We start from the raw sequence: 27592 nt of genomic DNA on the forward strand, positions 1-27592 counted from the left end.
AGAAAAATATAAGTTTTCTGGAATTATTTCCAAGTTAAGTATTAAGTTAAAGTCTTAAGATAATGAATTAATACAATAAATGTACTTAACTTTTGCAAAATAAAAGTAATAATTATCCAAAAATGTATCACTGGTAAGAACGAGCATTTTTTATCATATCCATAAAACCTCTGGCGGCAAAATTGAAATATGTATGGAAGGACAAATTAGACATAATTTATGTCTTTATTTAACATTATTTCGGCATACAGAGCGACTTTTTTTTAGTCGCAGACCCTCTTTCCTTCATTTAAAAATGCATAAAAGTTAATTAAATTCATTAATTATACTACGGACAATTTATTCATTGAAAAAAGCACCATCATTTATTAATATTAATACAGAATTAAAATTGGTTAAGAAAACAATTTATAATCATTGAAAAAAATTACACACTGAAAAAATACAGACTTACATTAAAATTTATCATAATGTTTACGTGACATTTAAAGTTGATAAACACAAACAGGCATGTAGTTGAAAAGAGGAGGAGGGTGGTCAGAACAGACTGGTTTTCTTTTCAACTCTGCGCATCCGTACTTACCGAGATGGAACGTTCGTATAATTTTTGCCATTTTTTAATTAAATTATTTTTCCATGTTCCTGTTTTTCAATTTATTTAATTTTTTTATTTTATTTTCCAAGATTATATGCACATTATTTTACGTTGATAATTATACGTTCTTGCGTGCAATGGAAATATTAAAATCTTACATGTAAAGATTACGTTAAAAATGTAAGCGCAAAAAAAAAGTAGAAATAATTTTTGCAATTATAATTTGTTTTGTCTGAAAATATTAAATAATCAATGCTTAATTCAATGATAATATTGCTAGTTCGAGAAATAAATTTTTCTTCGAGTTATATCGAATTCATTAATACGGACTTCAGGAGATTTTTTTCGTAATGTTTCTGTAAAAAATTATTTTATTGATTCAAATTGCGATGCATTATTCATATAAAAAAGCAAAAATAAATTCTCGCGTTTTTTATTTACTACTGAAAACATTAACTTTAGTAAAGATATTTTTTTGTTTAAACAAAATAATGCATTTCTACTAAGATTTAAATAAAAATTATTAGTTCATTATATTCTGCGATTATTATTTGATAAATACGGAAAATTTCATTAAAATTATTTAATTTCCTGATTTTTGGTGAATTTTTAAGTAAAGGGCGGGGTCAAAATGTTTATACATTTTGAGCATCGGCATTCATTTTGACCGTACCTATTTTTCACAATTTCTTGTTTTGTTTCATTTAATTACGTAAAATATTTTATAAAAAATATTGCATTAAATGTAATATTTTTTGTAATAAAAAAGTGTGCGTGATTAAATGAAATAATAAAAATAAATATTCGTAAACTTTTTTTCAAATGCATATGCTTATTTACGTACTTTTAAAAATATTTTTTTATAACATATATATTAAAAATGTTTTTTTTTTTAAATATATCTGTAAAACATGCATTTGAACAAAAAAGATAGATATGTGAAAAATTCACTAAATAAACATATCTATTTGAAAATGGCATTATTTATGTGAAAAACATTCAAGATATTTTACATTTAATATTCATTATTTCTGTTAAATTTGTCTGTAAATAAACATTTAAATAATATAGGCACCGCCAAAACTGGGGGGGGGGGCAGGTCAGTACTTTTTGACGGACCGTCTTTTTAAAAATCTACCAAAAATCAGGTAATTATCCGATTAATACGAAATTTTCAGCGATTATTAGGAGAAGAATGAACTTTATAACAGTGTACTAATTTTCATAAACGATATTTATATATATATATTTTTTTTGCTTATAACCCCCCCCTTGTTTTGAAGTGGGAACAAATATGCTTAAAATAATAATCTGAAACTGAACAAAACATATTGTGTTGTTGTAAGGGACAGAATTATAGATTAAAAAAAAAAATTGTTTGCATACCTTATTTTGACGTCTGAATATCAAAACTTCGATTGTGTTTAATTATCCCGCTTTTGAGTTTTGAAGTGTGAAATTCGGTGAACATGTTGAGTAAAATAATTAATTTAAGTTAAGCAAAACAAAAAAATTTTTTTTAATATTTATACGAAAAAAGCCATTTTAAAATTTTTGATAAATAAATTAACAATTTTTTTTAGCGAGCCGAATAATGCATGACCATTATTAAACAGGGCATGCTTTGAATAATCGATACAAAAAAAAATCGATAAATGTTGTGCCCTTTGTGTTAAAAATAGCATCATTTTTTTCGATCCCGTTTGAAAACGTTTGCGGCCTTTCTACTACGGTAGACCAAACGCGCTGAAATAATTTTTTTTATTCTGCTTTAAATTGCCCCCCCCCCCATTTTGGGGAGCCTGGCCCGCACACATATACACATTAAAAACCAAACTCATACAAATGGTCACCCATCTGGTACTAGCCAGCCTCAGCTTAATAATACATTGAAATTTTCGTCACTGAAAAATAGTTTTTTTTTGGCCTGTTTGGTCTTCCATAGTTTTCTTCTTATAAAAAGCAAACGTAAACAGAGTCGATCTCGACTCTGCATCGACGCGAAATATCTGGTTACCTATATGAATAAGTGGAATTATTTGAAATTCAGGTACTTATATTATAATATGTTTGCATATTCTCTTAGAAAATCATCCTAAATCTTAGTTAGACAATAAATAAATAAATGAATTATTTCAAAAACCTTTTTTTTTTTTAATATTTAAATACGTTTTTTGTGCAAGACAAAAAATGTCAATTGTTAACTTTTTGGGAAAATTTAACATTTAAAATTTAATTAAAAATAGTAGAAAAAGTTTTACATTAACCCCTTTTTGGGTTTGTATTACTGTACACATAGATTCGAAAAAGTTGTCAAAAAACAAATATAGAACAAATAAATGTTATCAAAGGCAAGATAAGTTACTTTTCTACCTAACTGGATATATTTTTTGTGTTTTTATTCAGTGTAACATGTTTATTCAGTTCGAAAAACATGCAGTGTTTACCGATGTATTGGAAAATTCAAAATGGCAGCCGACTCTCTCTCGGAGAGGGTATGTTTGGGAAAAGGTATTATAAATAATAAACTAGACAAAATACTGTTAGAAAACAACCGAATACATGTCAACTTATGTCACGGTAACATATATTGAGCGAATTTCTAACAGTATGTTGTCTAGTTTATTATTTATAATACCTTTTCCCAAACGTACCCTCTCCGAGAGAGAGTCGGCTGCCATTTTGAATTTTGCAATACATCGGTAAACACTGCATGTTTTTCGAGCTGAATAAACATGTTACAGTACACTGAATAAAAACACAAACAATATATCCAGTTAGGTAGAAAAGTAACTTATCTTGCCTTTTATAACATTTATTTGTTCTATATTTGTTTTTTGACAACTTTTTCGAATCTATGTGTACAGTTAATATAAAAAAAGCATCGTAATTTGTAACAATAAAAGAAAAATAATTTTTACAGAAACGTTACGAAAAAAGCTCTAAAGTCTGTATTAATGAATTCGATATAATTCGAAGAAAAATGAATTTCTCGATTTACCAAGCATTGTTTTTTTTAATATTTTCAAACCAAAAAAATTATAATGACAAAAATATTTCTGGGTTTGTATTGTACACATAGATTCGAAAAAGTTGTCGAAAAACAAATATATAACAAATAAATGTTATCAAAGGCAAGATAAGTTACTTTTCTACCTAACTGGATATATTTTTTGTGTTTTTATTCAATGTAACATATTTATTCAGCTCGAAAACCATACAGTGTTTACCGATGTATTGGAAAATCCAAGATGGCGCCTGACTCTCTCTTTAACACGGTAAGTTTCGGAAAAGGTGTTATAAACAAAAAACACGACAAAATAGAGTTAAACAAACTGCCGAATATATGTCAACCTATGTCACGGTAACATTTATTGAGTGAGTTTTAACAGTATTTTATCCAATTTTTTTTTTTTTATTTATAACACCATTTCCGAAACTTACCGTGTTAAAGAGAGAGTCGGACGCCATCTTGAATTTTCCAATACATCGGTAAACTGTATGGTTTTCGAGCTGAATAAACATGTTACATTGAATAAAAACACGAAAAATATATCCAGTTTGGTAGAAAAGTAACTTATCTTGCCTTTGATTACATTTAGTTGTTATATATTTGTTTTTTGACAACTTTTTCGAATCTATGTGTACAGTAATACAAACCCCAAAATAATACATTTCAACTAAGAATTAAATAAAAATAATTAGTTAATTATATTCTACGATCATTATTTGATAAATACTGAAAATTTCATTTAAATTGGTTAATTTCCTGATTTTGGGTGAATTTTTAAGTAAAGGGAGGGGTCAAAATGTTTATACATTTTGAGCATCGCCATTCATTTTGACCGTACCTATCTATCATCGTCTATTTCATATGACGTGGCAATTGCTCGAGTAAGTTAATAAGCGTGATTGCTAATTATTTTTTAACAATGAGATAATATTTTATAATTTAACAAAACGCAATAAAAATGGGATCACAATAAAATGAAAAAAAAAAAAAAATTATTTTAATTTTCTGCGAACTAGCTTTTCCGGTCGCCATCTTAAAATATTGACTTCCACCCGTCAAACTCGTCTCGTTTAAATTAACTCATCTTATAATCGTTTCTTTGTTAAAAACAGATTGCCAAACAAAAAGTAAGTATTTATTCATTTAATTGATTTTGAAGCTCATTTTTTATTACATTATGATTGCATATTTGTTTTATTAGAGAAATGAATCAACATTCCATGATGGCATGTGAACGAAGATGTAATACTGGCTAGTCCACTTTGCAATTACTACTCGCCTTGTTATATTTTATTTTCAATATATATGTAAATAAACATTTGTATTTTTCGTTTGACTTAAAACATTACCGGTGACGACTTTTTTCGCATACACGCCATTTAGGTATGTGAAAATGCCAAGGCTTTTGCGAGGGTTAAGTGGCATTGATAACTTGAGTAAGCCGTAATTCTGTGCACTGAGGTATGTGTCATAAATTTGCCCCTACCACCTATATCTGGGGGGTTAACTACACCGCAGGGATACTGATGAGGTAGCACACATGTTTCGCTACATGCTGGTATTTGAACTATTTCCATACGTTCAGTAGAAGTGTACAAAATTTTGAAGTGAAGTTTTGTGTCATTTAAATCATCATTATTAGACCTGAAGGTAAGTTGTAATAGTTTTGAAACTATATATATTCGTTAATATAGATATTAAACCTTATTTGTGCGAAATATGAAGCCTATATGACTTTACCTTCATTGTTTTTGAGTTTACCTAAAATGTGAAGCCGTTACGAAAATTTTCAAAATTTCACTAACGCCATATCGTTAACCTACGCACTTTGTTTACAAATATTTTCCAACAACGGCAATGACGCTAAACTACGGCTGGCTAAAAAAATTCTTTTAAATTATTAAAATTTATTTCAGCATAATGAACTTTTAGGATTTAAATTATTTTACTTTCTTTAAACCAAAACATTTCTCCCCGGCAAAATATTTTATCATTTTATCGAGCTGCTTTTTTTTTCTTCCATTTTGTTACTTTGCTTTTTTTTCTATAATAAACTAATAAACAAATTTACAATTAAAAAAATACAAGAGTTATTTTTAAAATTAAAAAATAAAACTTTCATGAATATATTTTTTATTATGCACATTTTGCAAACTTTAAATTCTAAAAGTTTTAATAATTTAAAAGAAATTTTGGGTTTGTATTACTGTACACATTCGAAAAAGTTGTCAAAAAACAAATATATAACAAATAAATATTATCAAAGGCAAGATAAGTTACTTTTCTACCAAACTGGATACATTTTTTGTTTTTATTCAATGTAACATGTTTATTCAGCTCGAAAAACATGCAGTGCTTACCGTTGTATTGGAAAATTCAAAATGGCGGCCACTCTCTCTTAAACACGGTAAGTTTGGAAAAAGGTGTTATAAATAATAAACTAGACAAAATACTATAAAAAAAACACCGAATATATGCCAACTTATGTCACGGTAACATATAATGAGCGAATTTCTAACAGTATTTTGTCTAGTTTATTATTTATAACATCTTTTCTTGAACTTACCGTGTTAAAGAGAGTGTCGGGCGCCATTTTGAATTTTCCAATACATCGATAAACACTGTATTCGAGCTGAATAAAAACACGAAAAATATATCGTTAGGTAGAAAAGTAACTTATCTTGCCTTTGATAACATTTATTTGTTATATATTTGTTTTTTGGACAACTTTTTCGAATCTGTGTACAGTAGTAATACAAACCCGAAATTTTAATTTATATGAGAAATGTAAAAAAAAAAAAATATATTTATTGGTGTTTGTATGATGAGAAATAAAAAAAAAACGGTGCTTCTGCAGTTTATTTTGACATAAAAAAAATTAGAATTAGCAGCAGACTTCATATGCGGGGATGTAATATTGCCTTAGTAATTGACTGCATCTTCCGCCCCAGCATCCCCTTTCACCTCTTAATCTTGTAAATAATTCATTAATAAACTTTTAAAATATATTTTTCTTGTTCTGCATTCAATAAGCTCTCCAGTGATATTTGTCTTTTTGAAATCGGACAAGAAATAAGAAAGTTATGACAAAATAACTGTGAAAAATCTTGATATCGGTCACAACTTTGTTAAGGAAATCCATTGATTCTATTGTCAAAAATTAGCCTCAAATTTCAGCTTTAGAATTGTTGTAACTTTCTTATTATTTGTCCTACAGAGGTGGTTCAAGTATCATTAGAATGCTCTCTGCATACTCTTTCTGCTGAGCTGTTTCATTTTGAGATATGTTAACTTTGAATTTTTCTTTCACGTACCTACGCCATTTTCACAGTCTTGCAGAAACAACGGGGATGCCAAAGTAAAACAAACCCCAAAACATGGAATATATCTTATATTTCATTGTTTCTATGTCTCTGTCTGCAGATTAACATTTAAATAATATGTAATTGCTAATTGACTATCATCGTCAATTTCCTATGACGTGGAAATGCCTTGAGTAAGTTAATATGTGCCAATAATTTTTAACAATGAAAGAATGTTTGGTAATTTAACATAACGCAATCAATCTATTAAAAAAAAAAAAAAAATGAAGTCACAGCCACAAATAAAAAAAAATGAAAATAATTATTTTTATTTTCTGCGAACTTGCTTTTCCGGTCGCCATCTTAAAATATTGACTTCCACCCGTCAAACTCGTCTTGTTTAAATTAACTCATCTTATAATCGTTTCTTTGTTAAAAACAGATTGCCAAACAAAAAGTAAGTATTTATTAATTTAATTGATTTTGAAGCTCATTTTTACTACTTTATGATTCCCTTTGTTTTAATAGAGAAATGAGTCGACATTCTGTGATTCCGTATAAACGAAGAATAGTACTATAGAAATCTCGGCAAGACTGTAGTTTAGGTGGAAAAATAATTTCGAACCCTTTATCACATAAAAGGAACTAATTTCCCTAATCACCGCCGATGTCAATAATATAGGTATTTCAGAAGTTGTTTTGGAAAACAACTTAAAGAAGCCCAACTTTTTACTTGTTTATTTTAAAACGTTTCACGATCTTTTTTTCACGATATCTTTTTTCTCTCATTTTTTACTTTTTTATTTTAAACAACATTTTTTAATTTTAAACAGAACGTTCCACAATATCTTAAGCACCTTTTTTAGCACGGTAACAAAAATACATAAGTACCGAACGTTTTATGATTAATAAATTTAAATTTGAAATAGAGAAATAATAAATTGCAAGAGATTATGCATGTTTAATATTAATTTGTATCGTTTATAACTACTCACGTAATTTAATAATAATCACGCGATTCAATTTTTAATTAAAAAAAAAATTGTTTAAACTGTGGAAAAAAAAACTATTTAGAGGGTAAAGTAGATTACCCGGTGATAGCGTAACCTCCGAGGGGTTGCAAAGGATGCCCTATGCGACCCCCCCCCTACTGGGTCGAGTAACAAGTATTGTAGTACGGTGAGCAGCGAGTAACTAAGTTGTGCCAACCGTTCACCAGTAAGTCATTAACAGAACTGGTACTAGTCAGAGACACAATTCTTTTATAACAGAAGAATTGTGCCTCCCTCTACTCCTCCAAGTCTATAAGAGACTCGTCCTCTCAACCACTCAGATTAGAATTCCGCCCTCGAGGCCGGCGCCACCAAGTAAGCAATCTTCTTTTTTTATTTTTATTTTTATTTTTATTTTCTCACACACTCCCGACAAAAACGAGAAAAAAAAACAAAAGGTAGAAGAGAGAAAAGAAAAAAGTTACATAAAAATGACAGACCACCAAAATACTTAATCAAAAAACAGCTGTTAGTGCAATATAGCAGTAGTCGATCAGTCCAGATATCAATCAAGCAGGCAGCAGGCTAGGTCTACCCTGTTGTTTTTTAAGGGGCGCGCATTCTGGGCAATACCACTTTTGCCTGTTGGGAGGTTCTGAGTCGATACCTACACATCGGAAATGGTACCAATCGTCGCACGAGTCACACCCGATCATATTTTGAACACATGCTGCTCTAATGACACCATCATGGCCTGGAATCAGTTCAGTAATAGTTCCTAAGATCCAAAATGGTCTGGGTTTCAAAGGACTCTTAATCAGCACAACATCATCCTTCTGGAGGCGGGTTCTTGTACTGAGTCGGGATCGACCAGGAATCTTCCTTCCCAGCTCTAGCAGGTACTCCTCATACCATAGTTTGTGGAAATCTGTCAGACATTGGTCCCCAAGTTCCAAGGTTTGAATTAGCCTCTCCCTGCTGGGAGGCAACAAGGTTGTTCTATCCTCTCTATCCAGTCGTATCAATAGCCCGGGGCTCTGATTGGGCTTAAGGAACATATTAGGGGTAATTGGAGTAGCATTTTTGTTGGCTGTTACCTGGTAAGTAAGAGGCCGGTTATTAACAGACCTCTGAATATCCGATAACACTGTCAGAAGGGTAAAGTAATCCAATCTACCCCTGCCAAGAATCTTAAATAGGCAATTCTTCATGGTCTTGATACATCGCTCCCATGTTCCTCCATACCAAGGAGGGAATAAGGGAATGGTTTTAAGTTTTAACTTACAAGGACCGTATTTTCTTTGATAGTCCGTAAAAAGAGAGAGACGGTCGAAAATCTTTCCACTTCCTATAAACGTTTTCGCATTGTCACTATAAAGGGTTTCGGGGACGCCATATCGGTTAGTAAATCGAACCAGTGCCTGGATGTCGGGAACTACTTCAATGTGTATTGCTCTGATATTCAAGCAAGTGAACAGGAGCAAGTACATTTTCGTATCTCGTTTCCCGTCACTGACCCAAAGATGGCCAGTAAAATCAATCCCAGTGTGTTGATAGGGGACTCTGAAATCGGTACGGTGCGACGGAAGGGCAGCAGCAGCATTCGGCATCACTGGCGTTGAATTATAACGTTTACATCTGGCACAAACAGCCAGTACCTTATTCACAGCTTGTCGACCCTGCGGGACCCAATAACTGCTTCGCCTCAACTCCGCTAGAGTTGACCCAGTTCCAAGGTGGCAACACCTTTCATGACAATCTAAAATGATGAGTCTGGTAACAGGATGATGTTTCCCTATCAGAATGGGGTTTTTAACTTCATAACCAAAGTGGGAAGATTGGTTGATTCTTCCCCGAGATCGAATCAAACCGTCAGGGTCCAGAAAAAGATCCAGAGCACGAACCCTAACTGGCATGGGTTTACCACTCGGCTCCTTTAGGTACTCCACTTCCATGGGAAATTCTTGCCGTTGCACTGTATTCATAAGGTAGATCGCTGCCTTAGAGTTGTAGTCCCATTGTCGATTAAATCGGATGGCTAGGAACTTAAACACCAAGGCAGTAACAGTCAGTAAACCAGAGAATGAGGAAAACCTCTGAAAAGGTATGGCCGAAGTGTACTCTTGATCATGGATCAAAGAACAATTTGCTGAACTGCGGGTCATTCGCTGGCATATCTCACTCAAAGGCCTACTCCACAAAATCTCCAGCTATGGTGCAGATGAAAATGTCTTTTCAATTATTAAATCATTTTTTTCTGATGGGTTCATAAGAGTAGTGGTTGATGGGCATTAATCAGAAGCTCACAGTTGGAGTCCCTCAGGGATCCATCCTAGGCCCAACTCTCTTCCTGATCTACATCAATGAGCTTCCAAATCATATCCTAAGAGCCAAGTACATTCAAACAATGGGTATTGTTGCCACATCTGAGTTCAAAATAGACTTCGTAACCTAGTTTGAGATGTTCTTCTTCCCTGCAGCCTCTTTCCTACAGAAAAAAACATTGCGAGCCTATCTCTACTTTATCATTTTTTTCATGGCAAGTGCTTGTCTATGTTTCCCTCTTGCCTGACTTTCATAAAACACTTGTCAAGCTTAAACAGTCATCAATAATTTCTCCCATTCTATATCTGTGCCTAAACCTACGCATAGATTCAATGAACAAAGCTTCTGACTAAGAACAGCACACCTGTAGAACTCTGTTCCATTTTCCTGCTTTCCAACTGACTACAATATGGCCATCTTCAAGTTTATGAACAAGTTCTTGATGAACCGTCTCCTTAATTCAACGATCTTTTAATAACTTGTAAGTAATATGTTCCATAGCTGCTTCTACCTCTTTTCCTCTTTCTTAGATTCGGCTTTTTCTTTTCTGTACTCTAATAGATCACTGAAAACAACTGATTCTCTTACAAATGTCTCACTGTCTTGCTCATTTTTACAGAATGAAACGTTGCAAAAGTATTTCTCAAATTGATAGCAAAAACGTGTCACATCTTATCAAGTTCTAGTTTCCCCATCATCCAAAATACAAAGTTCATTGACGTTGATTTTGTGCCAGATGTAATTTGTCAATAGCAAATCACCATCTTCTGAATGGATCCAAGGAAATGAAGAATATCCTGGCATTGATTGGTTCCTTTGTGTAAACCTGCTGTTTTACTTCCATATGTTTAATTCTTTGAAGATGTCACCAACACAATGATGATAGCAACAAACCATCTTGCTGTAAGACAAAAATCTGAAACAGATCATCTCCTATTGTATTGCTGACGTTTTGAGATAAGGTTCATTTTATTTGTCTACTGAAGCCTATCCCAAGTCTTACATATGACATTAAACATCTTCACCTTCTTTTCTTTTATTTATTTGCACTCGGTTTGAAGCCTGTGAAAAAAAAAAAAAAATGATAATATTGACATCATTGTTAATTAGTTGTGCTATTGTGACTTTATGCTTTTGTCAAGAACACAGCTATACTCCTTAAAGAATATTCATACATTTAGAAAACTACTGCTAGCCTGTTTCTACAAGTATGTTATTCTCATCCGGAGTACACGGCTACACCTAAGGATTATTAATTCCCTTTAAAACCACTGTCACCACTCCCCTTTATGTTACAGTTTTATTAGAGTTGCACACTTAAAGTATTTTGACAATAAAACCACCGCCAAGTATTTACTTCCACAAATTTTCCCATAGGATTTACTATCACAAATTTTCCGTTAGTTGCAAATTTCCCTTTCTAAAAGTCAAAAGATTTTTTTGACATTCATTAGTAAACTTCACTTTTTTTTACTATTCATACTGCAACACAATTTACTTTCAGAGAAAAAAAAAATCAGGTAATACCCATTAATTTTGCTTAAAAATCTGCAAATTATTTGGCATAAAAATAGTTAGATATTAAAAGTTGCCCTAAACATAAATGATGACTAGAAAGAAATAGGTAAACTGGAAAAAGGGGCAATAACTCTGATTATCTTTTTAATTTCAATTTAGTTTTTAGGACTTTTTTCTTTAAATCTCTTTAATATTAACTTCTTAATCCAATCACAAAAATACATGAAACTGTAAGAATAATCTTCAACTAATACATTCCATTTCTTGTTAATTTTTTGTTTTGTTTTAAAAACATTCGTTAGTGTTATCTTCAGCTTCAAAGTTATTTACTCTTAACTTCATGATTTTTCATGTTTTAGTTTTTAGTGTTAAAAATCTATATAATTATAAAACTCAAATGACCTTATAACGGGTGTTGTAACCCAACATCCGGTTTAAGGCTTCCGGTTGTGCATGCATACATAAACATAAACCCATAACAGCATAAACAAATAAACACAAATTGCTGGACCAATTTCGTTCGAACAAATTGACATCCTTAAAAAAGTTAATCTCTTAAATTTATTGAATAAAAACCTTCAAGATATGGGAAGCAAATGCAAAACTTGATTACAAATAATACGTATAATCATCGACCTGTTTCATATATATGATATATATTATACTAAATAATCAATGTGACGATAAAACGTATTGTTTTACTGTGTATGTTTTCAGCGTTACAATTTTTTTTGTCACGTTTAAATTATCCAAATAAACAATTGTTAATACTTTTTTTTTACATTGGTCATTTCCGTATTATGTTTAAGTTATTTTAACACAATTTTCTTACAAATAAATCTAATTTAACCCGTTGACAATCATATGAGCATTTTATAATGACGATTTACCTACCACTTTCCTTTTGTTTAATTTATTCTCCATTTTTTAATACACCCTTCTTAAAAACATTCATACATTTTTTCTACACTACCAACATAAATAAATAACCTCGTTATGTCACAAAAACTATTTTCTTTATGTCACACGTGTTATGGTCATACATTAATTTCATAGCTAATATAACATACTGACCCAAGGGGTCACGGATAGTCTAGTATATTATAAAATTAGAATTCTATGAATATATATTAAGATAGTTCCTTACACATCGTATTTAATTAAAATGATTAATTTATTATTATTACAAACTTATACTAGTAAATCTGAACTGCATATACATATAGCCAAAATTCTTAAGCATATGTTTGTTACTTTTAAACAAAACAGATTGCTTAATGTTCAAATAGTTAATGGTAATTATTTTTATTTGTAAAGATACTCCATATTTCTAAAGGACTAGCATTCCAGCCCGACGTTGACCGGGTGTTTGGAGGTGTATGCTGAGCAAAACAAAAAACAAAAAAAACGGTCAATTTTTATTAATTATAACCCATTAACATTTATTGTTTTGGGCTCAAATTAAGTTATTAAGTTAGATCCATGTCCAAGAAACCTATATCTAAAATTTAAAATGTTTAGACCCAAAATTGTCGGAGGAGTTTGGTAGAGTTCTCAAAGGCCAAATCGTTGAACTTTGACCCCTTAACAGCCAAATTTCTGTCCAAAAACTGATAACATCGATTTTTCCAAATCTCAGTACCCTGTATATCAAATTTCGAGTCTGTAGACTAAAAATTGACAGAGTTATTGCGTAGGGAAATGTACACAGACACACAGATACACAGACACGTTCACTTTTATAGATATATAGATTATTTGAATTATGTGTTTATTTTATTTTTTGGGTTTGTAGATTTTTGTAAGGTCAATTACTTTGAACTCTAGAATCTTTATGAATGTTCTCATCAGTTGCAGCATCATAAATGTAAGATTTAATGTTTAAAATACATTAAAAAATAAAAATTTTATGAATAGTTTTTTAACATCTTTTATTGTATTAAACCAAAATTATTTCTTTATTGTTGTTGCAGACTTCTCCCCCAAAATCATCAAGCATAACAGGTAATTATTTCCATTTGTAAGATGTTTATTTTGTGTGAGTTTTTATTCTTTAAATGATATGCTTTTTTCAACGTCAGTTAATTTGAACACCACCCTTTATGAATATTCTTATCAGAAATTAATACTGTCTGTAATATTTTTGAAAATAAAACGATAAAAGCATGAACGTTTTAACAAGATAAAGTAAAAAAAAAATCCTGAATGAAATACATTTGTATTACAAATAGTGTTATATTTCTGAATATTTGACATAATTTCTATTTTTAGGAATACTGCTCTCATTGAGTATTATTTTCACAACGTTTGAAATATTTTATCTTCTTGTTTAATTCAGGAAACTTACTGTCAAACTCGGAAATCTGTACTGGATTTTGAATAGAAACGCTATTTAATCTCTGAAGTAGCATGCTCTAATTCTGTTAACCATTAACAGGAAAGTCTTAAATAATTTGCAATTGTATTTTTAGTATTGTCTACACCGGTGGTTCCCAACCTATTTTGGGCCATGCCCCACCTAGGCATTTCTAAAATCGTGATGCCTCCTCTTTGTGATACTACTACTACTACTTGCACACATATATATATATATATATATATATATATATATATATATATATATATATATACACACACACATGCATACAGAAGCAGCAGGAGTAGTAGTAGTAGTAATAGTAGTAGCAGAACTACTACTACTACTACTTGCATATATATATATATATATATATATATATATATCGCACACACATACACGCCCAGATGCTCCCCTTAATACAAAGATTCACTATGAAACAATTCACTGTTAATATAATAATAATAATAATAGTAGTAGTAGTAATAATAATAATAATAATAATAATAATAATGAAAAAAATAACTCATTCCCAAATTGCCCTATAGTCTTTGGTATAGTTAGCCCAAGGGTGCACGTCCTGCCCATGCCCCACCAAAATATTGCCATACCCCACCGGTGGGGCATAGAATTTTACTAAGTATCTATTATGCCATAATTCCTATAAAAACATGTTAATGTAAATAATTTGTAAAGAACATTAGTAAATAGAAAATATTGCTAAATGTTTATTGGTTTTAAAAAAACAATAGAAACTTGAAATGCAAGCAATTAATGACAAAATAATATTTCAGATGGTAATTAAAGACAAAGATAAGCTTACTTTTCTCTTGAAAGTAAAATACAAAACTAAACTATTAAAGATACAATGATTTTGTGTACTTGTAAGAAAATAAAGACATACATTGTGACATATTATTGAAATGATGCAGAAACGTTTTTAATTCAAAAATCTGTTTGACACTTAATGAGTTAAATGTTACATAGTTAATGTGTTTTAAATATATTCCTTAAAAATATAAATGCATTAAGTTTAATATGAGGGGAGTGGCTGCATTAAGAATGACAAATTGGCAAGGGCAGCAAGTCAAGTTTTTGGCAACTAAGAGAAAACGTCAAAGTACATAGTTGCTTCAAATTATGGCATCAGTGAAAATGAGGGCTGTAAACTTTTATTTAGATTACAAACTATCTTAGTGGAAAGTAAAGTTGATTCAACTAGTTGGAACAATGTTGACTGTTCAACAAAAGAAAAAGAGAATTTCACATTATTGTTAAATATGATTTCAGAGGCAGAATTAGAAAGTTGAAGCTTTCAGGTTTTAGAGATATAGTAATTATGATTTGAGAGTCAGATATTTGGATTTTATATTGTGTGCTTTAAAATCAACAAGGATAGGAAAAGGTAGTTATATTGGGCCATACATGCTTGGCTAGTTTAACTATAGCCGTGTATGAAAGACTAGTTATGTCTTGCTGTAAATGGAGGGCTTGTTATGTGTAACCATGTATGGAGTGCTGATCTGTTCAAGGGATTGTGATAGGAAGTGATTTTTAGTGATCATGCTTACATATGATGGATGTTTGTATCAATTTGGAAGAACAACAGAGTGATGCATCGTAGTATAAGGATAAAAGTTAATGCAAATTATGACAGCAGTGAAAATGAGTGCTGTAAAATTTTATTTAGATTACATAATACTAATTATATCTACGTTAACACTTGTTTCTATTTGCATTTATGTAATTCTTAGCTAGTGCAAATATTTACTGTTGCAAATCTATTAGATCTTGTATGCTATTTTAATGGCTTTGTACATATACAGGTTATTGGCAAATGTAAGAATGTTTCTAGCACAGTAAAAGAAGCCTAAGTCTCCTTTATGGCATCCTTGGAATTCTATTTCATGTTTAATTGATTCTATTTCATGTCAAATAGATTGCATTTCATGTCAAATTAATTATGTGTAATTGATACTATTTCATGTTAAATGAGATTTTAAGTAGTTTGGACTATGGACATTCAGGTATGCTTCTATTAGCAATGGTAATAGCTTCTGGAGAAATTTATAACTTTTGAAGTAGCTTTATCTTTATAGTCATAAATCTTATCCATTTATCATCTCATTCCACTAAAAACTAGAGGTTATCCCCTAAGTATTCGGTCATTATTTTGGATATGTATGCATTTATTTTTCCAATATGTGGAGAATAGAACAGGGACTTACCAGTAAATATTTATCACAAACTATATTGCACCGAGGAGTTTATTTATAAACATCTAGAAAAATAAATATCCAAAGATCAACACTTGGGGCTCACTTGCAATAATATGATGTTGTTTATATATGGTCAGCAACAACACTCTGGATTATTCTTTTGTCTAAGAATAATTTGATTATATGAAATATTTTTTGTAATACTGTAGTAATTGATTAATATAAGATCTTTATTTTATAGATTTTATGAATACATTTTTAATGTACTCGCATCTAGTATAAAAAAGTGTTAATTATTTTTACAGCTTTATTTACTAATAATATAACCCAAACCTTCATGGATGTTCTGACCAGTTGATACATCACTAGTATATGATTTATTTTTTTTGTATTAAAAGTATTTGATCTATTATTTTTACAGACTTACTAGTAAATCTTAACTGGATATATATATAACCGCCCCCCCCAAATGTTCAGGCATATTTTTGTAACTTTTAAAGAAAACAGGCTGCGTAATGTTCAAATAGTTTTTGAATAAGAGTTAATTATGTTTAGTGTTTTTTTAATTTTTTAATACTTATTTAAATTGTGTTTGTTTTATTTTTTCATCTGTAGATTTTTGTAAGATCAATTAATTTGAACACTACAATGTTTTATGAATATTCTGATCATTAATGTAAGATTTTCTTGGCATTAAAAATACAAACATTTTGTCTAACAATGGTTTGATTATATGAAATATTTTTAATAATACTGTAGTTATTAATTTGTATAATATCTTTATATTTTGTTAATACATTTTAAATACTATTCCTCACATCTTGTATTATAAGTATTTGGTTTATTATTTTTAAAGACTTATTTACTAGTAAATCTAAACTGCATATACCTATAGTCCAAATATTCAATCATATTTTTGTAAATTTTAAAGAAATAGCTTAATGTTCAAATAATTTCGGAATAAGAGTTCATTATTTCTATTTTCAAACTATTTAGTGTTTGTTTTGGTAAATTCAATTAATTTGATCAGCACAACCTTTATGAATGTTCACTTCAGTTGCAACATCACTAATGTAAGATTCATGTTTTAATGTTAAAAATACATTAAAAAATTAAAATTTTCTTAATACATTTTTATCAGTGAAAAATTGGAATGCTTAACGTCTTTTTATTGTATTAAACCAAAATAATTTGCTTTATTATTATCGATTTGGTCATTGTGTTGGATATGTATACATTTATGTTCCCCACGCATATAGAATAGATTTCATTTATAAAAATCTAGAAAAATAAATATCCAAAGATCACTGCTTGGGGCTCGCTTGTATTAATGTCATGTTGTTTATATATATGGTCAGCAACAACATCTTTGATCATTCTTTTGTTTAAGAATGATTTGATTATATTGAATATTTTATTGTATATCTTTATACAAGACATTTTATGAATACATTTTTAACATAATTACTCACATCTTCTTGTAATTAAATTACTTGATTTATTATTTTTACAGATTTATTTGCTTGTTAATCTAAACTGTGTATAAACTTCAAGCATATTTTTGTATCTTTTAAAGAAAAAAGAAGCGCTTAATGTTCAGATAATTTTGGAATAAGAATCCATTATTTCTATTTGCAAACTATTTAGTGTTTTTTTAAAAAAAATTTAATGCTTATTTTAATTGTGTGTGTTTATTTTTTTCATTTGCAGATTCTTGTAAGGTCAATTTAAACATAATAATTTTTTATAAATGTCCTGATCAGTCGCAATATAACTAATATAAGATTTATGTTGTTGCTGTTTAAAATATAATTAAAAAATTTTAAAATGCATTTTCAACAATGAGAAATTAGAATACTTTGCATCTTTTTATTGTATTAAACCAAAATTATTTGATTTATTATTCTTTGCAGACTTATGCAAAAACATCTGAACTGCCTTATCTATTATCGAAATCCCCAAGCATAGCTTTGTGACCTTTAAAGAAAACATACTGATAAATATTCCAATATTTTAATAAATAAACATTGATAAAGATTACAATATTATTTCTATTTTATTTTCATTATGGTAATTTTAATTGTGTGAGTTTCAATTTTTTGAATTGCAAATTTTTGTAAGGTGAATTAATTTGTAGATTACAAACTTTATTAATATTCTGCTCAGAAATTTATACTGTCCTTAATAATTTTGACAATAAAAAGATGGAACAATGACAGTTTTATAAAATAAAGTAAAAAATTATATTGTCATATTTCTGAATTAGTTTTTCTCTAATGTCCATAAAAAATATGGTGTTATTAGCAAATATATCAATCTCGGACACAATTTCATCAAGTTACTTATGAATATCAGGAATAATAAGTCTAAGGGTCGCACTCTGAAGCACATCTGTGTTTATATCATGTTGAGGTACTTTATATGGATTTCTATTTTTAAAAATACTGTTCTTATTTTGAGTATTTTACAATGTTTGAAAGATCTTATCTTTAATCTTTTTTAGGTGTATCTTGAACTGTGGAATCTTACTATTGAATTTGGAAATCTGTACTGAATTACATTAGATCTCATTCATCAATCTATAGAAAGAAAATCAAAGAAACCACTACTATTGTTAATAAGTGGCTTTATTGGGATAGTTTTAACTTCTACTAGGATAGCCAGTGTATTATAATATCACATCAACATGCCTTAAAATCTGTAAATTTGCAGTATTTGTTATAAACAAATAATTAAATCGTAAATATTTATTCCATAATCATGAAATCTGTAGTGTTTTCTCATGAAACGAAAACTGAAATGAACTACCTTTACCTTATATTTTTTCTCCATCATGATATTAAAAAAAATCAGTTAATGTGTTTTAAACTTTGTATTTTTTTAATTACTAAATATTTTATTCTTCTATAATTTTTGAAAGAAATATTTGTTTATCAACAAATAATGTAAGTAATAAAAATGTATTTACTAATGTACATGACAGTAAACTGACCATGTGACAATATACAACCTTTCATACAGTGCCTTACTTGTTAATAACAATTAGTTATTGATTCATTTGTGAATAATTAAACAATGCCTTCCCTGACATTTTGTATGCACACTAAAAATGCAGTCAGACGCACAAGCTCTCAGTAATATTTTTGAAGCTCCTGTTCTTTAATATTATTAATGATGTTAGAATTCTTCAGATTTATAATTGTCGTTTGTGAAGTATGCCACTAGATCCTTGGAGAATAGTGGATTATATACATTGAGTGTTCAAGAGAAAATACTCCTTCCTTCTCTGATTGTCTGGGACGTTCTATTTAAAAATGGAAAACCATCCAATCTCAAAACCTATTATTGAAGCAATAACAAGTGTTCTGAAATATTGGTTTCATATGTGACACTTATATATTGTAAACATATTATGATATTGCTTTCTTGATTTATCTTGTTTTAATCTATGCCCATAATAGTGCTCCTAATTTGCAGCATCACATTCACAGCAAATCCCACCCTAGATAAGTAATATCTAGTCATGCTAAACTATGATATGATTGGTCCAAATTTATCTTTAGCAGGCAAAGATTTTGGAGCATAATATTTGATCAACATTGGCTGCTTTTTGTTATTTTTTGGTGCTAAAATAAGTATAAGTTTAGGCATTAACAGTAAGGCTAAGTTTCTATTAATAACACAGCCAACTTTTGCTTTGTGCTGCTTGTCAACAGCCATCAAGCCATCAGCATGAGTAGATATGTATTTGCATTGTTGAACCAAAAGCATTGAAAAATTGATGGATTTATTTCATACATCGAGAAACATTAGTCAAAATCTGATTCAAATAAAGATCATAAATATTTCTCATCAATAATGACTTTTTATTACATTTTTAACCTTACATTGTTTTAAAATCGGGCGCCATTTTTAATGTCCAGCACTCAGCATTACTACCCCCTCCAAATGGTCAAACAAAGAAAATTAAAGGATGAAAATAGAAAAAGCAAAATCATGGTTGCGTTTTTTAGGTCATCAGAAATGATTTGCATTTTTTTAATTCACAATAGTTTTCTTTTAACCTATTTAAATAATTAGAAGAAAGACTTCCATGAGCAAATAATAAGTCACACAACCAATTCTGAAGTAAAGAACCTACTGCATCGTGTGGCCAGTGTTAGGAAAGAAAAAAAAAGAAAAGAAAAATGGCCGCCCCCCTGGTATTTATGGACTGATGATCACATGATGTAAGGAGAGGGGGAGGGGTATGCAAATGAGATGTGGTTGGGTCTCTATAAAAGAGCCGTCTTCTTTATTTTGGGTGTCAGGGTGGAAAGTGCAGAGAGAAGAGAACAGTTGGATTTTGGAGTTGAGTTCAAATTTAACGTCATTTTTTTTTCTAATTTTACACTAGTGCCATAAAGAATGAGTTTCATGGAAACTAGAAGGTGTTGCAAATGAAATTTCTAAAAGAATCTGAACTTATTGAAACTTAATTTAATGTTATTTTTCATACAAAAAAAATTAAATAAATTTGAGACGTTTTCCACTTAATGTTACTTTTTATGACAATAAAACTTACATAACTTTGAGACGTTTTGATTCTTGCTTCAAAAACATTCTTAGTCATTTCTGATTAAAGTGGTATTCTCAAAATGGCGGAAAATATGGTCATCTTTGAAATCCTTGAACTTTTCATAAACTGTTAATTAATCACTCTAAAAACGTTCCAGAATAGGTATGGGTATCACTAAATGTGCTCAATTTATATAATACAATTCTGGAACCTTGTATGTTTGTAGATCGATGTTTTTGATGAGGACGGAGTATCAATGGCGTAAATAAGAGGCATGTGATAAATAATTAAGTGACAGTTTGTTACATTTTTAGTCTTCCATTTATTGTTATTTTTCACCCCAAAAAATAAATAAAATTGAAACGTCTTCAGTCAAAAACATTTGCATTTATTTCTGATTAAAAGTGAATATGTTTTACCAAGAAATTTACTACAGGTAAATATATTAACTAATGACATATATGATTAAATACATGAAAAACTGGAAAAGAAAGCATGGGAAAAGTATTGCCAGATTTATTACATGCAAATTCCACTTTTTTCCCCCGAGATAAAGATTAATTATTTTTATTTTATGTGTTATGGGATTTCGACCATTTGTGAGAAATTAAAGTTAGTATATTCTTCAATTTATGTATTCAAACGTTTATTTGCATTGTTGAACCTAAAGCATTGGACAAATCTTCATTTTTTTATGAACCAAGAAACATTAGTCAAAATGTCTTGCAAAATAAAGATCATAAATAAAATATTGTTACTTCTCCATAAAGAATCATTTATTTTTTATAAACTATGTTTTAAATTAAAAAAAAACTAAATTGTCAAATTTGAAAATTTTGTTGATATTTAGATTAATATCTATAAATGATTATATTTTTACTTTAATCAAAAATAAATTGGGGGATTTTTAAAAAAATTATGCATAATTACTCACAATGCATCCGTTTAAAAATGAACCGTGTATACACTTGAACATCTTAATATTTTGCAAAGTAGATGTATGAAATTATATTATTTTGTAAAATTTGTCTTTATTTTATTTTGCAGAATATCCAGCAAATTGCACAAAGTTAAAAGCCGGAAAACAGTAGAAATCTTATCCTTCTGAACTATCTGAGTTTGTCTTTTATAAAATAGAATTATATGAAAATATATGGAAAAAAATCCCGTCAAATGTGTATGCATTTCTTCTATTCTTTGGCTTATTTAATAGAGTCCTAGTAAAAATGATTATTGCAATTGCATAGCACTAATGGATTCTTTGAACCTTTCATAAAATCTGGGAATATTAGAATAATAAAAATTATATAAGACTTTAACAATGAGCTTCATAAATGGTGGATTTATATGATCTATCCATGAAAATACAAAGAAAATCATTTATATATAACCGAATTGTGAGAATCTATATATATTATGTTAATACGTAAGGTTTATCTTATAAAACGTATAAACATTCAGCGGATCTATCATATATGTTCGGTGTTCATCAATTAATCCACATCAAATATTTATTTGATATGGATTCTTTTGATTTTATAAGGAACCGACACACAGAAGCATACATTTTGTACATTATCAGTTGCATTGAAAAACACGTTTTTATTGAAACATAATAAAATGTAGAAAGCTTTACTGAATCTATAAAATATATATTCACTATGAATAAATCTGTATCGATTTGAAGTTTTAGATATTGTTAAATGTTTTCATGTGAAATCTTTTTATGATCATATAAAAACAAACATTTTACGACAACTATTTATGTATTTCTCCTACGCTAAGGCTTAATAAGTTGAACAGTAGTTGGAATAATTGTCTCAAATGCATACGACTAATATACTTTTGGGTGCATATGACTAATACATGCATGACCGTTAACATAAATGCAGTATTAGGCATCTAAATTATTGAAAAGAAACATACTCCTGATAGAAAAAATTATGAGACCCTCATAATGGGTTACAAAAACGGTCGGTTTTGTATACTTATTAAAATACACAGAAAAATATATTTAACTGAAGTTTTAGATATCTTGACACATTGCATTAGTTATGTAAATTATAAATATCATCTTATGAGATGGATAAACAGTCACTGATTTATGATATTTCCAATGTGATAGATCTTTAGATGTGTAGTTCATAGACCTAATCATCTGTGCATATTATTCTCATTTATAAATTGTGTATTGTATTTAAAAACATATATATTTTCATTGAAACATGAAAAGATATAAATATTAAATAACTTTAATTTTAAACAGAATTATTTTTAATAGATTATTTAATAAAAAAAATTAAAGAAAATAATTCAATGAAAAAATCGTAAATATTACAGTTTTGAAAATGAAGACAAAATCAGATACCAGAGAAAAACTTCATTCTTGTGAAGCATGTGGCTCTTCTTTTAGAAGTAAGTACTATTTGTCCATACATATGCGAACACATACTAAAGAGAAACCATATACTTGTGAAGTATGTGACTCTTCTTTTACAAGTAAACAAGGTTTGGTCAGTCATATGCAAACACATAGCGAAGAAAAACCTTATTCCTGTGAAGTATGTGGTAGTTCTTTTAAAAAGAAACAAAGCTTGATCGTTCACATGCGAACACACACTGGAGAGAAACCATATTCTTGTGAAGTATGTGGCTCTGCTTTTACACGGAAAATGAACATGTTGCGACATATGCGAACACATACTGGAGAGAAACCATATTCTTGTGAAGTATGTGGCATTTCTTACACAAAGAAAGAATACTTGCCCATCCATATGCGAACACATACTGGAGAGAAGCCATATTCTTGTGAGATATGTGATTCTTCTTTTACAAGTAAACAATATTTGACCAGTCATATGCAAACACATACTGAAGAAAAGCCATATTCATGTGAAGTATGTGGTTCTTCTTTTAAAAGTAAACAATACATGATAATTCATATCCGAACACATACTGGAGAGAAACCATATTCTTGTAAAGTATGTGGCTCTTCCTTTTCAACTAAAACTGGTTTGTCTAGTCATATGCGGACACATACTAAAGCAAAACCTTACTCCTGTGAAGTATGTGGTCTTTCTCTTGCAAAGAAACTAAGTTTGATCATTCATATGCGAACACATACTGGTGAGAAACCATATGCTTGTGAAGTATGTGGCTCTACTTTTGCCCAGAAACAAGGCATGTTACGACATATGCGAACACATACTGGAGAGAAACCATATTCTTGTGAAGTATGTGGTGTTTCACTTACACAAAAAGAACATTTACCCATCCATATGCGAACACATACTGGAGAGAAACCATATTCTTGTGAAGTATGTGGCTCTTCTTTTACAAAGAAAGACACTATGTTGCTACATATGCGAACACATACTGGGGATAAACCATACTCTTGTCAACTATGTGGCTCTTCTTTTACAAGGAAAGATACCAGGTTGAGACATATGCGAACACATACTGGAGAGAAACCCTATTCTTGTGAAGTATGTGGGTCTTCATTTGCTCAGAGACACTCTATGTTGCGGCATATGCGAATACATACTGGAGAGAAACCCTATTCTTGTGAAGTATGTGGCTATTGTTTTAGCAGGAAACGAAGCTTGCATATTCATATGCGAACACATATTTGAGAGAAACCATATTCTTGTGAAGTATGTGGTACTTCTTTTACACAGAAACAACACATATTGCAACATATGCAAACACATACTGGAGAGAAACCATAATGTATGTTGCTCCTCTTTTAAACAGAAAAAGACTATGTAACATATGAGAGCAAATACTATAATAAGATAAAAATATTTTAATGGAACATTTGAATATCTATGTATCTCTCGTTGGTTTCAATTGTCAGCCCCAGGTAGTGGCACCCTTGGTTTTTGAGAACTTTGACTGAAGTAAAATAAACCAAAAGAGTGAAACTATTTTTGTGAAGTATGTGACTCTTATTTTTTTTTTACAAATAAACAATATTTGATTATTCATATGTGAACACGTACTGGAACCTGAGCCACCTGACATCCATTTGTAAAGTCCTGTTGGGGGACAGCTGTTATACAATGTGACACAATGGAGCATGTAGATATTTTCACTGGAAAATCTAAAAAAAACTTGAATATCTAATGTTGTAGCAAATCTTGGGAACATGTTTACCAGAAAGAACAATTGGAAATAAGTCATACACCATCAACTATGACTACAAAATTCCTACAGCCACATACCTAGAAAATAGGCTATTAAGCCTGACATAGTGATATGGGACAAGAGGGAAAAAATAGCAACCCTAGTTGAAGTAAGTGTCCCTAATGATGCTGGCCTTAACAGAGCAGAGAGACAGAAAATAACAAAATAGCAAGGATTATGTACGACATGAAAAGAAACTGGAATCTTAAGAAAGTATCAATCATACCAGTCATTGTAGGAGCAACCAGGCTTATGAGTTCAAGTATTAGCCCCATGTAGTGGGGCCCTTAATTTTAAAAACTCCGACTGAAGTAAACTAAAACAAAAGAAATGGAACAAGCCTTAAAGAACTGCACTAATTATTCATTTCGCCATACCTAGAATATAGATTTCAAGTGTTATCTCCATGTTGTGGGCCCATACATTTTTAAGAACTTCGACTGAAGAAAAAAAATTGGAGAAACCATCTTCTGATTAAGTATTTGGCTTTTCTATTATTATTAAACAATATTTGATCATTGATATGAAATTATACTGGAAACAGACAATATTCTTACAAATATGTAGCTATTTCTAAGAAAAGAACTTGTGTCACGACATATGCAAGTTAATAATTTTTGTCGGCTGTTTTAAGAAATCCAATATGCTGCATGCGAATACTTATTGTAAACAAAATCATATTCTTTTATAAACTTTTACCTTTTACAGACATACATTCATTATGTTGTTATTTCTATTAAATAGATATAGCATGCGACTAATGTTCACATTATTGATATTGCATAAAAACTTGGAGTTTTTTTCATTTTATTTATTAAAATATTTGATTTATTCTATTTTTAAACAAAAATGTTTTCAAAGAAAAAATCTATTGAAAAATGATGTAAATATTTGGAACAATTTGCTTAAAGATATTTTGTATGAAAAAATCAATAATAAAACAGAATAATAATTTAGAATGAAATAAAAATATGGGAGTTTTTGCAAAAAAATCGTTTGTTTAATAAAAGAAAAATACTGTAATTTTAACATTTTATGAAATTCATGGCTGATCTTTCAGATGTATCAGAAATCAATATTTGTTTAATGTTGCATAGAAAACTTGTAGTTTTAATTAGTTTTATTTTTTAATGTTAGAATTTAATCGTTGGTCTGTTGGTAAAAGAAAATGTTTTGAGACAAAGTCGATTTGAAAATAATTGATGAATATTTTACAACACATTTTTAGAAATTAAATCAACACAAATTAAATCAAAACAAATGAAAGCAATAAAAATTAAATCAATACAAATGAAATCAATACAAATGATATCAACACAAACTAAATCAACAAAAAATTAAATCAACACAAATTAAATCAATACAAATGAAAGCAACACAAATAAAATCAATACAAATTAAATGAACACAAATTAAAGCAACACAAATTAAATCAAAACAAATTAAATAAAAAAAAATTAAATCAATATAAATTAAATCAACACAAATGAAAGCAATGCAAATTAAATTAACACAAATTAAAGCAACACAAATTAAATCAATACAAATTAAATCAACACAAACTAAATCAACACAAATTAAATCAACACAAATTAAATCAACACAAATTAAATCAACACAAGTTAAATCAACACAAATTAAATGAACACAAATGAAAGCAATGCAAATTAAATGAACACAAATTAAATCAAAACAAATTAAATTAAATCAAAACAAATTAAATCAAAACAAATTAAATGAACACAAATTAAATCAATACAAATTAAATCAACACAAATTAAATCAACACAAATTAAATCAATACAAATTAAATCAACACAAATTAAATCAATACAAATTAAATCAACACAAATTAAATCAATACAAATTAAATCAACGCAAATTAAATCAACACAAATTAAATCAACGCAAATTAAATCAACACAAATAAAATCAACGCAAATTAAATCAACGCAAATTAAATCAACACAAAGCTGAATAACTTTAAATGCAATGAAAATATGGACATTTTTGCAAAACAGTTGTTTGTTTTGCAACAGAAAAATACATATAAAATTCATGACTGATCTTTCGGATTTATCAGAAATCAATTTTTATTTCATGCTATAAAATGCTTTTTAAAATGTTTCTTGTACTTTTATACTTTAACAGAAAAATAAAATATCATCCAAATTGCATAGAAAATGTCTTTATTTGTATATGACTTTGTCTATTTTCTTTCAAATATAATCTTATCAAAATGGAACGCTTGTTTAATAAAAATTCATGATTTCGAGAATATACTGTGAAATTGGATCATTAGTTGGAAGAAAATATATTCTAACACAAAAACCGATTTGAAACATTGCTGTGGTAAAACGTTCTTATAATAATTCTTGTATGAAATATTGTTTAGATTTTGCTAAGATTATGACAATGATAATCAAAACCATTTTTCTCTTATAACGGATTTTGTAAAATTAACTTTCATTTGAAACCAAACATTTTTAACACACTGACTTCCTTTTTGTATGAGGTTTTGTTAAATAT

General features: G+C 29.4%; 1 protein-coding gene across 2 annotated transcripts; it reads left to right on the forward strand.

Annotated features, from left to right (window-relative positions):
- Nucleotides 1-4641: 4641 nt before the first annotated feature.
- On the forward strand, nucleotides 4642-27592 carry LOC145269398 (uncharacterized). 2 transcript variants are annotated; one of them, XM_080125083.1, is made up of 3 exons: nucleotides 4642-4735; nucleotides 13719-13749; nucleotides 21926-27592. In XM_080125083.1, exon 3 carries the CDS (start codon nucleotides 23227-23229, stop codon nucleotides 24508-24510), a length of 1284 nt encoding a protein of 427 aa, XP_079981209.1. In that variant the 5' UTR covers nucleotides 4642-4735; nucleotides 13719-13749; nucleotides 21926-23226; the 3' UTR covers nucleotides 24511-27592. The 2 variants fall into 2 exon arrangements, with proteins under 2 accessions (XP_079981209.1, XP_079981208.1); XM_080125082.1 differs by lacking the exon at nucleotides 4642-4735 and adding an exon at nucleotides 7205-7367.

This window comes from Euprymna scolopes, chromosome 45, assembly GCF_053919585.1.
Source record: "Euprymna scolopes isolate OS-2025 chromosome 45, ASM5391958v1, whole genome shotgun sequence".
NCBI lineage: Eukaryota > Metazoa > Mollusca > Cephalopoda > Sepiida > Sepiolidae > Euprymna > Euprymna scolopes.